This window comes from Malus domestica, chromosome 16 (assembly GCF_042453785.1).
Source record: "Malus domestica chromosome 16, GDT2T_hap1".
NCBI classification, from domain to species: domain Eukaryota; kingdom Viridiplantae; phylum Streptophyta; class Magnoliopsida; order Rosales; family Rosaceae; genus Malus; species Malus domestica.
The window spans coordinates 23,782,657-23,796,686 of NC_091676.1; the positions used below are offsets into that span (position 1 = coordinate 23,782,657).

At 38.7% G+C, this 14,030-nt stretch overlaps 1 protein-coding gene and 1 long non-coding RNA gene across 2 annotated transcripts; both read left to right on the forward strand.

Moving 5' to 3' along the window:
- LOC103404057 (LRR receptor-like serine/threonine-protein kinase RGI1) lies at nucleotides 1–4,216 on the forward strand. The gene is made up of 2 exons (XM_008342911.4): nucleotides 1–3,247; nucleotides 3,519–4,216. Exons 1-2 carry the CDS (start codon nucleotides 319–321, stop codon nucleotides 4,037–4,039), a joined length of 3,450 nt encoding a protein of 1,149 aa, XP_008341133.3. The 5' UTR covers nucleotides 1–318; the 3' UTR covers nucleotides 4,040–4,216.
- An 8,084-nt stretch (nucleotides 4,217–12,300) lies between these two features.
- On the forward strand, nucleotides 12,301–13,643 carry LOC139192936 (uncharacterized). The gene is made up of 2 exons (XR_011577498.1): nucleotides 12,301–12,774; nucleotides 12,860–13,643. It is a non-coding gene; the product is annotated as an uncharacterized lncRNA (long non-coding RNA).
- Nucleotides 13,644–14,030: the final 387 nt, after the last annotated feature.

Here is a 14,030-nt window from a genome sequence, read left to right on the forward strand (position 1 = left end):
AGAGGTGTGGGGTGGTGGTGCAGGAGGATGGTGGAGGTGCAGTGTTTGTTGATCTCAAGGCAGTGGGTTGATTTGTTTATTTGGTTTTAAGGTGCTTTGTTTGTGTTGTGTGCTTTGCTTTGGGTAGTGTAGTTGTAGAAAACTAGAAGTTTAGTAGTTTACTGCTTGAGTTCGTACCAAGAAAGCTAAAATACACACACAGAAACCAGAGAGAGGAGAGAGAGAAACCTAGAGAGATAAAGAAACAAAGAGAGAGACAGGGGGCTGCAAAACCCAAATGATGCAAACCCGAGAAGAAAGGTTTGGAAATTGAGGCAAATGTCTACAGTGCTGCCGCCCAGCTCGAGGCAATCCTTCCCCATCTTCAGCACCTCCTCCTCCTCCCACTCTTCTGTTTTTCTCTGTCTCACCCTATTTTTACTCTACGCACCCACCTTTGCTTCTGCCGCGCATCCTGAAGCCACCCTTCTCTTCTCCTGGCTCCATTCCTCTGCTGAGCCGCCACCTTCCTTCTTCTCCAACTGGAACCTCCTCCATCCCAATCCATGCAACTGGTCCTCCATAACATGTTCCCCTCAAGGCCACGTCACCGAAATCACAATCCAATACATCCCTCTCCAGCTTCCACTTCCAACCAGTCTATCCTCCTTTCCCTCCCTCCGAAAACTCACCATTTCAGGTGCCAATCTCACCGGAACCATCCCCGCTGACATCGGTGAATGCACCGAGCTGCAAGTCATCGACCTCAGCTCAAACTGTCTGGTGGGTTCAATCCCGCCCAGCGTTTCAAGGCTCCGAAATCTCCAAGACTTGATCTTGAACTCCAATCAGCTCACTGGGAAAATCCCAGTTGAGCTCGGCACCTGCATTGGACTAAAAAATCTCCTTCTCTTCGACAACCAGCTAACCGGGTCGATTACGGCGGAGCTCGGGAAGCTCACTAGCCTTGCAGTTCTGAGAGCAGGAGGTAACAAATACATTGGTGGGAAAATCCCAGAGGAGCTCGGAGGCTGCAGCAATTTGACTGTCTTGGGGTTGGCTGACACCCAAGTTTCAGGCACTTTGCCTGCCTCATTGGGTAAGCTTAGCCATCTCCACACCCTGTCTATTTACACCACAATGATCTCCGGTGAAATCCCACCTGAAATAGGTAACTGCTCTGAGCTTGTCAACTTGTTTCTTTACGAAAATAGCCTCTCCGGTTCGATTCCACCGGAGCTTGGAAAGCTTAAGAAGCTGGAGCAATTGTTATTGTGGCAAAATAGTCTTTCTGGTCCAATCCCAGAAGAGATTGGGAATTGTAGCAGCTTGAGAATGATTGATTTTTCTCTAAATGCTTTGTCTGGTACTATACCTTTGTCTTTGGGAGGCTTATCGAATCTTGAGGAGTTTATGATTAGTGACAACAATGTCACCGGTTCGATCCCTTCCAACCTTTCTAATTTGACGAACCTGATGCAGCTGCAGCTCGACACGAATCAGATCTCCGGTTTGATTCCACCGGAGATTGGGATGTTGTCGAAGCTGACTGTTCTTTTCGCTTGGCAAAACCAGCTTGAAGGAAGCATTCCTTCAACTCTGGCTAGTTGTAGCAGTCTCCAAGCACTAGACTTGTCACACAATTCGTTCACCGGTACCATTCCTGCCGGATTGTTTCAGCTCAAAAACCTCACAAAGCTTCTTTTGATTTCGAATGACATTTCGGGTTTGATTCCACCAAGTATTGGCAACTGCAGCTCTCTGGTTCGGCTGCGGCTTGGGAACAACAGGATTGCTGGTGGGATTCCGAAAGCAATTGGAGACCTTAGGAGCTTAAACTTTCTTGACCTGTCTGGGAACAGCCTTTCTGGGCAAGTGCCTGATGAGATTGGGAGTTGCACAGAGCTACAGATGATAGACTTGAGCAACAATACTTTGGAAGGTCGCCTGCCTAACGCTTTGTCATCACTATCAGGACTTCAAGTCTTGGATGTTTCGGTTAATCAGTTTTCGGAGCAGATACCAGCGAGCTTGGCTCGTCTTGTTTCGTTGAACAAGCTTATTTTAAGCAGGAACTTGTTCTCTGGAATGATACCTACATCTCTTGGCCTATGTTCGAGTCTCCAATTGCTTGATCTTAGCAGCAACAAGCTCACTGGCTCAATCCCCGTGGAGCTTGGGAGGATTGAAGCCCTTGAAATCGCGCTAAATTTGAGCTGCAATGCACTCTCAGGCCCCATCCCACCTCAAATATCAGCACTCACCAAGCTTTCGATACTAGACCTTTCACATAACCAGCTTGATGGGGACTTGAGTCCACTTGCAGAGCTCAATAATCTTGTCTCGCTTAATGTGTCATATAACAAACTCAGTGGCTACCTTCCAGACAACAAGCTTTTCAGACAGTTGTTACCAATGGATTTGGCTGGAAATGAAGGCCTTTGCTCTTCAAATCGCGACTCATGCTTCCTGAGTGATGTTGGCCGCACAGGACTAACAAGAAATCAAAATGAAATAAGGCGGTCACGCAGGCTTAAGCTAGCAATTGCATTGCTGATCATCCTGACAGTTGCAATGGTGGTTTTGGGGATCCTTGCAGTGATTAGAGCGCGAAGAGCTATCAGAGATGATGATGAATCAGAATTGGGGAACTCGTGGGCTTGGCAGTTCACTCCATTCCAGAAGCTAAATTTCTCGGTTGAGCAAGTGCTTAGATGCCTGGTGGATGTCAATGTAATTGGAAAAGGGTGTTCTGGGGTTGTGTATCGTGCTGATATGGACAATGGCGAAGTCATTGCAGTGAAGAAGCTCTGGCCAGCAACAGTTGCTGCAGACAACGGATGTTGTAATGATGAAAAATGTGGAGTTCGCGATTCATTCTCAGCGGAGGTCAAAACACTTGGCTCAATACGTCACAAGAACATTGTTCGGTTCTTGGGTTGTTGCTGGAATAAGAACACAAGATTGCTCATGTACGATTACATGCCTAATGGAAGCTTGGGAAGTATTCTACATGAGAGGACAGGGCATGCCTTTGAATGGGAAGTTCGGTACCAAATTTTGTTGGGTGCAGCTCAAGGCATTGCCTATTTGCACCATGATTGTGTTCCTCCAATTGTTCACAGGGATATCAAGGCCAATAACATCCTCATTGGCCTTGAGTTTGAGCCTTACATTGCTGATTTTGGCCTAGCCAAACTCGTTGATGATGGCGATTTCGCTCGGTCCTCCAACACAGTTGCTGGTTCCTATGGCTATATTGCTCCTGGTAAGTGATGTTATAATCACATACAGCTTTATCCGTATATATGTCTTTTAAGTCTTACTATGATTACTTTGTTAGTGGTCTAATCACAAACAATCATGTGATGTTAATGTTTTCTTTAAGTAAAATTTTTGCATAAATTGGACCCGTTAGAAAATTTTAATAAAAAATAAAGCTGGACTAAACAGACAAGGGGACCTATTTCCCATTCCTATTAACTTGTAAGTACTTGATTTGAACCAATTAGTTAACTTAACTTACTTCACCTTTTCAGAATATGGATACATGATGAAGATCACAGAGAAGAGCGATGTTTATAGCTATGGAGTTGTTGTATTGGAAGTCTTGACAGGGAAACAACCAATAGATCCAACAATACCAGAGGGGCAACATGTAGTGGATTGGGTAAGACAGAAGAGGGGAAGCATTGAAGTCCTCGACCCAAGCCTCATATCGAGACCCGAATCGGAGATAGAGGAAATGATGCAGGCATTAGGCATAGCCTTGTTGTGTGTAAACTCAACCCCTGATGAAAGACCAACCATGAAAGATGTGGCAGCAATGCTAAAGGAAGTCAAACATGAGAGGGAGGAGTATGCCAAGGTTGATATGCTCCTCAAAGGTTTGCCCGCGAATGATGCTCGCGAAAATAAGAACCCTAATGGAGTTTTGGCAACCTCATCATCAGCAGCAATGAAAAGCTTGTTTGCAAAAAGCAACAACACAATGTTTTCTGCATCCACATTGCTTTACTCATCATCCTTCTCTAGTGCCAATAAAATGGGGTTCAAGTGATTAGTTAATTATATGATACACAGCTAATTAAGCAAAAGATTGTGATTTTTTGTTTAGTTTCTTCAGTTTCAGAACTCCATTGTGTCATTGATGTATAGAAGAAAGGTTTGACATTTGTTATAACCAAGTGCAGAGCATCAAATAAAGCCAACAGTTGTAGGCTTGGATTTTAAGTAATTTTTGTCGATCATGTGCATTCAGGTTTAACTAGTCTTGAATGCACACTATTTGGGAGATTTTTAGTTATCACCAGTTGTATGTCCCTTTACGGCTTTCCCTTATAAACACAATCACAATCATGTGACGAGCAACATAAACACATTAATATACAATCGATTACAGAGTAGAGCAGATTCACTCAGATAAGAGCATGCTCGAACATGGAAAGAATCTAGTAAAACAGTCCAGGAGAAATCAATGCCCTGAAATCTTTTTTTTTTTTTGGGTCGAAAGTGTCCTGAAATCTTACAGAATGATGATGAGAAAGATGATTCATGATTTGACCAATCAAAATTCTGTAGGGTGGATCCCAGTATGAGGTGGGAGTGTGTGATTGCTTGCATGTGTGGTAGTGGTAGAATAATGGGGGGAGCCTGGGACTAGACTTTATGGTGCACCTGTCCTCATTCCCTAGTTGGTAATTAGTTTGAAATAATTGATTCCTAAATTTGCACTCAAGAGTACCTTTCCAGAGATCTTAGACTGCGACTGCTGTGCTGCTTTTACGTATACAGCACTTTCTACGATTGCAGAACAAATTTTCTTTGTCATGTGTATCTAAATTCAAATGGTCTAGTGCAACCTTTTGGTTCAATATAATCTAGGAAAATATACACAAATGAATCCGATTACATACTTTTGGTCAAGAATACAAACCAGAAGAACACTAGGACGTTGCAATGGGGACTAGAAGCTTTATAAGCGGCTCTATTTGTCTGTATTGTCACTATGATCTATTATCTTGAGTACCAAGAAACCAGTATAATGCACTGAATCAAGCAATTACAATTAGGAACAGTCCTGCTTAAGATGCAAAACATCTGGTAAAATATACAAAAAGATGTATCCTTTAACGGGTGTTTGTTACACCGGAATGGATGGGACGGGCTAATTTTAGCTAGCGAATGGATTGGACTGGTAAAGTATAAAACAGGAACCAAAGAACAGCAGATGAACTATCAATTGCAGTTTTAATTGGCTGATGAAAAATGATAAAAAAAAATCTAGAGATACGGAATGAAAACTGAAAGCAGGATTTGTATGTCATCAAATAGTGATTGGTGAGGGGTCACAAGTCACACAAGTCACATATTATCTTCGGAAAAGTGATGCCACTGATTAAAATCTAGTGAGTGTTTGATTGTGATATTCTTTATGGAGAAGCAAGGACCAAGAAAAGCTCCTCCAAACTCTAATTTCATGTATGAGTTGTTAGTACCAATCAAATATCAATTATATAATATATATATATATATATATATATAATTGCACAATTTAATACGAATTACAATTTCACTATATATACAATCTACTAGAATACGAATAATTAATAAAATTGCATATAAAATCATAACAATAATCACTTACTTGATTTCAAAAGATAGAGGCTTGCAGTAGCAATCTCCTAAGATAGAAATACGCCCCTACATAGTTCACGGACGTCTATCTTGCAGGATACAACCATCTAACCCAAGTTCTTGCACTTGAAATTGGATTCTTGGCGAATTTGCTATGTGAAGGATCAAAGAGAGAGCGATGGACTTGTATTCTTTGTTTCTAATATCACAGACATATATATAATGGCGTTTTTGCAACAGTTATGGCTATTATGCAACTATCTAACCCAAGTTCTTGCACTCGAACTTGGATTCTTGGCAAATTTGCTATGTGTTTCTTTGTGAAGGATCAAAGAGAGAGTGATGGATCTGTGTTCTTTGTTTCTAATATCACAGCCATATATATAATGACATTTTTGCAACAGTTATGGCTATTTATTCTTATCTTTTCAAAAATGATGTAACTGTTTTTTGTAAACAGTCTTATCCTTTCCAAAAAAAACTAAATCCCAAGGCTCATCTTTAACATTTAATATATACACCCAAACCTATAAAGAGGAATTAGGGAGAGTTTATGATCGATGTGGGACAATGGCCCCTCACAAGTTCCAACAATACCCCACATTTTCTATTCAAACTCTGGCAATACCCCACATTTGAATAGAAAATAAGATACTAACTAAATTAGTAATGTCTTTCTTTCTAGAGAACTTAGATATGATATACATCGGGATAGGTGTCTTTTGGATTTGAACCTTCTCTAGTGAGTACTCATCGGATTTACCTAATGAAGCAGTGAATTTAATATCTTGAACTGATCATTCTTAGTAGTAAATCGAAACAATAAGTATCACATATATCACATCTTGACACACTTCAAATTCATACAATTGTGTTCATTTTGGTCCTGAACATATCCTGATTTCATGAGACCTCTAAAGAATTGTAGCTATAACAATTCTCAAAGATGCAACCTCACATCAATCTCATATAGGTAATGCTAATCAAGAATATCTATTACATTCATCTTGACCATAAGATATTAGCATTATTAAGAATAATGATTCACCCTCTTCGTCTTACAGGCAACACACTGTTTTCCATCATAGGAATGAGTAAAGATTGTGTGTTTCTTACCTTGAGTTTTCCTCAACTAGTTTGCCTATTGAACCTAGACCATGGAATCTCCAATTCGCTAGGTTAGGTTTCCGTCGAGTTATAACTCATTGACTTGGCTTTAAACCCATTCCCCTCGATGTAAATGCCACTTGATCCTTAGGCCTTTTGTCAAAGGATCGGCAATGTTCTCTCTTAGATTTAATATAGTTAATGGAAATAGTTCCATTCTTGAGTAGCTGTCTAATTGTTCTATGACATCGCCTTATATGTCTCTACTTCCCATTATACTCAGCGTTTTTGGCTTGACCTTGTGCAGCCATACTGCCACAATGTATACATGCTGCAGCCACAGGCTTAGGCCATAATGGAATATCTTCTAGAAAATATTTAAGCCATTCAGCTTCATCAGCAGCTGCATCTAAGGCTATAAACTATGATTCCATTGTCGAACATGCTATACACATTTGCTTAGATGATTTCCATGACATAGCTGCTCCACCAAGTGTAAATACATATCCACTTGTGGATTTACTATCAGTGCTTCCTGAAATCCAATTTGCATCACTATATCCTTCTAATACTGGGGGATATTGAGTGTAATGCAAACCATAGTTCATTGTATGCTTTAAGTATCTTAATACCCTTTTTTAAGTATTCCAATGATCTCTTCTAGGATTACTTGAATACCTACTTAATTGGCTTATAGAATAAGCAAGATTAGGTCTTGTACAATTTATAATGTACATCAAGCAACTTATAACTTGGGTATACTCTAATTGAGATACACTTTCTTCTTCATTTTTAGTAAGTTTATGAGTAGGATCAAATTGAGTTACTGCAGTTTTAAAATCATAATGTCTAAATCTTTTTAGAACCTTTTCGATATAATGTGACTGAGTTAGAACATATCCTTCTAAATTCCTTAGAATTCAAACTCCAAGAATCACATCAGCTATTCCCATATCTTTCTTATCAAAACTAGAATTTAGCATTTTATTTGTGGAGTTAATCACATCTTTGTTTGTTCCCATTATGAGCATGTCATCAACATATAGACATACAACAACACAAGCATTTTTTGTTTGCTTAAAATAAATGAATTTATCACCTTCATTGATTACTAATCCATTGTGATCATATTATGATCGAATTTTTCATGCCATTGCTTAGGAGCTTGTTTAAGTCCATATAATGACTTAATCAATTTGCAAACTTTCTTTTCTTGACATTTGTCAATGAAACCTTCAAGTTGTTCCATATATATTTCTTCATCTAATTCACCATTTAAAAATGCAGTCTTGACATCCATTTGATGTTTCTCGAGATTGTAAACAAATGCTATAGCTATTAACAACGTTATAGATGTTATTCTAGCTACTGGTGAATAGGTGTCAAAGTAGTTAGGTCCTTATTTTTTACAATACCCTTTGGCAACTAGGCGAGTTTTATACTTGTCTATGGTACTATCTGATGAAATTGAGGTTCCACCATAAAACTAATTGGCAATATAAGGAGTAGCCCAAGACCATATAAGCACATAGCAAACCTTGTCCCTCACCGATGTGGGACAACTCTCAACACACCCCCGCACGTGTGGCCGATTTTCAAGCCTACACATGGACAACACAACAGGGTGACGTGGAGTGCGTGTGGCCATTTGGCTTCACATAAGGACAACATGCTCTGATACCATGATGAAATTGAGGTTCCACCATAAAACCAATTGGCAATATGAGGAGTAGCCCAAGACCATATAAGCACATAGCAAACCTTGTCCCTCATTGATATGGGACAACTCTCAACACTCCGGTCTCAATTTCTTCTTGAAAATCCATTTGTATCCTATTGGTTTATTTCCTAGAGGCAGATTAACCAATTCCCATGTATTATTTTGCATTATGGATTCCATTTCACTTTGAATAGCTGCTTTCCAATAAGGTGTTTTAAAGGATTCTAATGTAGCCTTATAAGTTTGAGGCTCTTCTTCAGTTATATAAGTAAGGAAATCATGACCAAAATCCTTTGCAAATTTTTCTCTTTACTCTTCTGTGTTTCCAAATCTTGGCTTTGGACTTTAGAAGTTGAAGCATAATTATCATCATTATTTCTCGTAGTAACATCATGTACTTTTTTATTCAAAGCATATGACCTATCTTTATAAGGAAAAAATTCCTCAAAGAACTCAGCTTCTATAGATTCAAGTATTGTATTTACATGAATGTCTGCAATTTCATATTTATGAACCAAAAATCTGTATGCTGCACTATTATTGGTGTGATCAATAAATATACAATCCATTATTTTTTTGTCCAAGTTATTGTCTCTTAGGAAGAGGCACTTAAACTTTCGCAAGACAACCCCACACTTTCAATGGTTTAATGTCGGTAACCTTCCTTTCTAGTTTTCATAAGGAGTCTGATTAGTTTTCTTATGTGGAATTCGGTTCAATATTGTGTTGGCAGTAAGGAGTGCTTCACCCCACAAATTATGTGGTGCGCCAAAACTGTTTAACATGGAATTAATCATATATTTCAATGTTTGATTTTTACGTTCAACTAATCCGTTTTGTTGAGGAGTATATGGTGTTGTTGTTTGATGTATTATTCCATGGGTCGAACAAAATTCGGCAAAGTCATTAGATTTGTATTCACCACCTCTATCCAACCTTAAGACTTTTATTCTTTTGTCTAGTTGATTTTCAACTACGGCTTTAAATGTCTTAAACATGTTTAAAGCTTCACCTTTGCTATGAATAAAATAGACATAATAGTACTTGTTGCAATCATCAATGAAAGAAATATAGTAGTTCTTTCTTCCAAGGGTTGGTGTGGACTTGAAATCACAAAGATCACTATGGATTAAACCATGTACTTCATTGAATTTTTCCACTGATTTATATAAATGTCTTGCATATTTGGATTCTGTGCATATCTCACATTTAGCCACTTTGTTCATGGAACATTTGGGCAATAGGCCTAAGTTAACCATTCCTTGAAGAGAACGAAAATTAACATGTCCTAATCTTGCATGCCATAATGTAGAGGACTCAATCAAGTAAGCAAAGAAGCACTAGGCTTGTTATTATTATTATTATTATTATTATTAATAGCATCAGTAGAAAGTACATTCAATTTGAAAAGCCCCTAGCCAGGTAGCCCTTTCCCACATACACCCCACCCTTGGTGATTACAAACTTGTCAGATTCAAAGACTGATTTGAAACCTTTATTGCTTAGAAGTGATCCAGAAATTAGATTGTTGCGAATATCAGGAACATGCAGAACATTGGTAAGTGAAAGCTCTTTCACATAAGTGAGTTTGAGCGTCACTTTTCCCTTCCCTACAATGGCAAATGCATTTGCATTTCCCATGTATAGATTTTCTCCACCATTAATTGGTTGGTAAGAAACAAATAAATTCTGATAAGCATAAACGTATCTTGTTGCTCCTGTATCAACCCACCAGTCATTGGAATTAGTCAATAAATTGACCTCAGATACAATAACAACAACAAACTTGTCTTTTGCAATGTTTGCTTGATTGGAATTCTCAGCATTCTGATCCTTCTTGTGGCGGTAATCCTTTGCCCTATGACCTGTATTTCCACAAACCCAACAACCTCCTTTGATTGTCTTGAAGGTTTTCCCTTTCACAGTAGTTAGTCCTCTCTTTGTAGCATCCTTGCCTTTGTTGTTTTTTATGGTGCTTTGCCTTGTGTGAGTCTCCTTCTTCCACAATATTGGCTTTCTCCTCCACTGATGAAGCATCACACTTCTCATTTTTGTGATGATCCTCTTCCACACGCAGTTTGAGAATCATTTGATCTATGCTCATGTCTTTGGTTAGATGCTTCAAATAAATCTTAAAGTCCTTCCAATTTGAAGGTAGTTTCTTTACAATAAAGCCAACCACAAAGCCTTTTTCTAGACCAAGATTCTCTTCATCTAACTCATGAACAATTACTTAGAGTTCTTCAACTTGCTTGACAACAAACTTGGTATCACTTATCTTGTAATTTAGAAATTTTCAGATCATAAACTTCTTGGAACTAGCCACTTCAGACTTATATTTTTTGTCCATAGACTCCCACAGATCTTTAGCCGTCTTATATGATGAATAAGCATCATACAAAGAGTCATCTAAATCATTCAAAATGTAGTTCCTGCATAGAAATTCATTGTGAGTCCAGGCTTTTATAACCTGCAGAATTTTGGCAAGAATATCTCCCTCTTCTAATGCTTCAGGGGCCTCAGAAGTAATGACAAGACTAAAGTTCAGAGTTGTCAAGTAAAACAACATCTTATGTTGCCAACGTTTGAAATCAACTCCCTTGAATTTCTTAGGTTTCTCAAAATGTTGTTCGATGTCACCAACATTTGATGGATCCATAATTATGTACTGTTAAAACCAATCAAATATCAATCATATAATATATATGTATATATATATATATATATATATATATATATATATATATATAATTGCACAATTTAATACGAATTACAATTTCACTATCTATACAATCTACCAGAATATGAATAATTAATTAAATTGCATATAAAATCACAACAATAATCACTGACTTGATTTCGAAAGATAGCGGCTTGCAATAGCAATCTCCTAAGACAGAAATACGCCCCTACATCAGTGCAGTAGTTCATGGACGTCTATCTTGCAGGATACAACGATCTAACCCAAGTTCTTGCACTCAAACTTGGATTCTTAGCAAATTTGCTATGTGTTTCTCTGTGAAGGATCAAAGAGAGAGTGACGGAATTGTGTTCTTCGTTTCTGATATCACAGCCATATATATAATAGTGTTTTTGCAACAGTTATGGATGTTCATTCTTATCCCTTCATAAATGATGTAACTGTGTTTTGTAAATAGTCTTATCCTTTTCAGAAAAAACCAAGGTTCTAAAAAACGCTAGGCGCTAGTCGGGCGGCGAGCTAGCGCCTAGCACCTAGGCGGCTAGGCGGGATCTAGGTGGGCGCCTAGGCGGCCTAGGCGGATTTAGGTTAATTTCTTGTATATCTTGTAAATAAATGCATATTGACACATAAAAAAATTATACTTGTATGAAATTCATGGATAAGATAATAAAAGAATGATAAAATACAAAAAAAAAAATCCAACAAGTCTAAAATTTAAAAACACATTAAGCATATATGCCATATAACTTAAGATATTTTGAATGATTATATGTAATTTTAAAAAAATAAAAGTAAAAATCTGACATAGTGGGTTGGATGGTTCATAATAAAACTACTAAGAAGCCGTACTAGTCATCCCTTAACGAAACCACGCCCATTGATATCGTCCCCGAAATCCTCTCTTTTATTTATGATTTTATTGGTGTCCTCTCTTTTATTTATGATTTTATTGGTGTCCCACTTTGAACTTTGGAGCCAAATACGGTCATAGCATGAATCTTTTATTTATAATTTTATCTGAATTGGTGACACTTTAGCTTTGAGCACAAAAACCAGTCAGATCCTTCCCCATTTCATATCAACCGGTCCCATCTCTCTCTCACCTCTCTCACAACTTCTCTCTCTCTCTGACACACACACCCAAGTTCCCATGCACCATCCATTCCCTCACGTCACTCTTTCCCTCTCTCTCTAAACCTACACACTCAACCACCAATTCTTATCATCACTCACACATCACCATCATTTTCATTTTTGAAAACCGGTTCTCTTTTCTCTCTCTGTCTCTCTCTCTCTCCCCCTCCTTTCGTTCGAACTCTCTGCCTTCTTTCTAAACCACCATAGCCAAAGAGAGCTCCAGGCACCATCACCACAAATTCCAATTAAATCGAGACCCCAAACCACCAAATACAAGACCTGCGCAACCTGGGGATCCCTATGGTACCTTTGCATGTTAAATTCTGTGATGGAAAGTAGGAGAATCCAAGCAGGGGTTCTCTCGGTGAAAGTTTCTCTAATGGAATCGAACTACAACCTTTGAAAATTGAGCTTCTGGCGTGGAGCTTCGGCGAGGGACCCGTCGAACTTGGGGTCCCATGAGCTCGAGTTAGTCCCGTTAGAAACTCAGGTAGCTTAACCCATGCTCTGCATGTTAATTTCAAGTTTAAATTCAAGTTTGTGATTTTGGATTTCTGTTTGGAATTTCTTCCCAGGAAATCGTTTCACTCCGCCTAGACAGCCGCCTAGACCGCCCAGGCCGCCTAAGAGCGCCTAGGCGGGCGCCTAACAGCTCCCCAATTTTTCCTAACGATTCAGACCTAATCGCCTCGGCACACCTCCGCCCAGCGCCTAGGCGGCCGCCTAGGCCGATTTTTAGAACACTGGAAAAAACTGAATCCCAAGGCCCATCTTTGACATTTAATATATACACCCAAGCCTTCCAAATCCAAGGCCAAGGTCCATGGCTTTGGCCCAATTCCTTTCAAACTATAAGTGAGTGAACTCACTTATAAAGAGAAATTAGGGAGAGTTTATGGTCGATGTGGGACAATGGTCTCTCACAAATTCCAACAGTACCCCCACGTTTTCTATTCAAACTCTAGCATGAGTTGCTGGATTGAAAATATCCTCAATCTCCTCTTCATTTTCCAGCCAATTTTGTGTATCTTTGTTTAGAAAATTGGTTGATGGAATAGATGTTCCAAATTGCCTCATTTGATAACCATTTCATTCCTAGTATTTAGTTTTTGTTTTCTTTGGAGATAGAGGATAAATACGAGATACGAACAAAGGTTGGGGGGGGGGGGGAAGATGGTAGGGTTAGTGTGAAAAAAAAATGTATCTTGTTTCATAGTTATCACCAGTTATATGTTTCTTTACATCTGTAGCTCCTTTCAAGTTTCTGTTTCATAATAGCAACTCTTGCAAGTGATGCGAAGGGTAGAGAATGTGTAACACTGGAAAATCATTTTCATCATCATCTGAAAAGTTCTTATACTTGCACATCTTATTAAAATTGCACATGAAAATATGAAATTTGAGGCACTTAGTGGACACTAACTAGAAAGATTAAGGTTTGTATCTTGACAATGTGCATGTGGTTCAATATCCTGGTGGACAAGGTGTTGAGTTTTTATCCATGCGCCTTAGGTTTGAAACTCTTACCTCCCATAAATTAATGTAATAGTTTCGAACTCTTCGTCATCTCCATAATAATAATAATTTTTTTCTTTCTGATAATAACGTATCTTAACAATGCAATCAGTCAGTTCTTCACCAGGATGTTGATTGTGCATATTGTACACATTAAAGTGACAAATGAGACATAGGGATTCAACCGCTGCAGGTCTTAGTTAACCTATCTGTAATCAGATACTTTGATTA

Coding starts and splice junctions, on each gene's coding strand:
- LOC103404057 (XM_008342911.4), top strand. CDS start 319: ATGTCTACAGTGCTGCCGCCCAGCTCGAGGCAATCCTTCCCCATCTTC. Junction 3,248..3,518: donor CTATGGCTATATTGCTCCTG/GTAAGTGATGTT, acceptor TCACCTTTTCAG/AATATGGATACATGATGAAG.